This window comes from Penaeus monodon, chromosome 15, assembly GCF_015228065.2.
Source record: "Penaeus monodon isolate SGIC_2016 chromosome 15, NSTDA_Pmon_1, whole genome shotgun sequence".
Taxonomy (NCBI): Eukaryota; Metazoa; Arthropoda; class Malacostraca; order Decapoda; family Penaeidae; genus Penaeus; species Penaeus monodon.
Window position 1 is genome coordinate 38,789,638 of NC_051400.1, and position 1,061 is coordinate 38,790,698.

Genomic DNA, 1,061 nt, shown 5'->3' on the forward strand with positions numbered 1-1,061 from the left:
GTTTATATGTTTTATATATATTCGTTAAAATATGAATATACTTTCTTAACAGACAGCAGTTATGTTTTCTCATTTCATTTGATTAACATATCTTGCCGTATTATTGAGCAGTAAATAATAAGCCTTTCGTCTCCCCCCCCCCCGTTCCCTCTGGCCCGCCCCAGGTCCAGGCGCGCGTGACGACCATCAGCAACTCGGTGGGCGAGCTGGAGGAGCTGGCGCGGCAGAACGACGCCATCAAGAAGTGGATCGAGGAGTACCACCTGCTGGTGCAGGACTTCAAGGGCCGGCCGGCCAAGCTGCGGCCGGAGGCGTCGGCGATGGAGATCTCGCAGATGAACGACCTGCGCTCCAAGATCATGGAGAAGCAGAGCATCCTGGACGAGCTGGAGATCAAACAGATGAACCTGGCGCCGGACATGGCCGACTCGGACATCCGCGAGCAGATGAACCGCCTGGAGGAGGAGGTGACCAACCTGATGGACTCGCGCACCGTGGTCCTGCAGCACATCGAGGAGTACCGCAGCAAGTTGCAGAGCGTCTACAGCTGGTTCGACACCATCATCAAGCAGCTGGAGAAGTGCGACAAGAGCGACAGTCTGGACTCGTTCAAGAAGGCGGAGGAAGTGCAGCAGCTGTGGAACCAGTTTGAGGACGCGCGCTCGCAGCTGGAGGAGCTCAAGCAGAAGGCCGGCGAGGTCATGCTCGAGCTCTCCAGCCTGGACGTGCAGCAGGTCGAGGAACAGCTGCGCTCGGTCGAGAAGAAGTACTCCGACCTGCAGAAGCGCGTCGGCAAGAAGATGCAGGTGATCGAGATGACGCGCAAGGGCTACGAAGACTCCAAGGCCGACGTCCTCAGCCTCCAGACGTGGATCAAGGAGAAGCTGGAGCACCTGCGGGACCTGCCCTTCCTCGGCTTCACCAGCAAGGCCACCGAGACCAGCCTCCTCGAAGTCAGCGTGAGTAGCCGGGGTTCCTGGGGGAGGGGGAGGGGGAGGAGGGTCAGAAGGGACGCAGAAGGGCGAATGGCGGATGCATGAGAGGCTGAAGAAGAAGACTGC

General features: G+C 58.3%; 1 protein-coding gene across 1 annotated transcript in view; it reads left to right on the plus strand.

The window, feature by feature from the left end:
• The window catches only part of LOC119582359 (nesprin-1-like), a gene marked incomplete at its 3' end in the record, with an annotated part of 145,991 nt that overhangs the window by 132,817 nt on the left and 12,113 nt on the right, over positions 1 to 1,061 (plus strand). Inside the window, 1 exon segment of the mRNA XM_037930574.1 lies at positions 165 to 959. Within this exon segment, the coding sequence (XP_037786502.1) occupies positions 165 to 959 (795 nt within the window).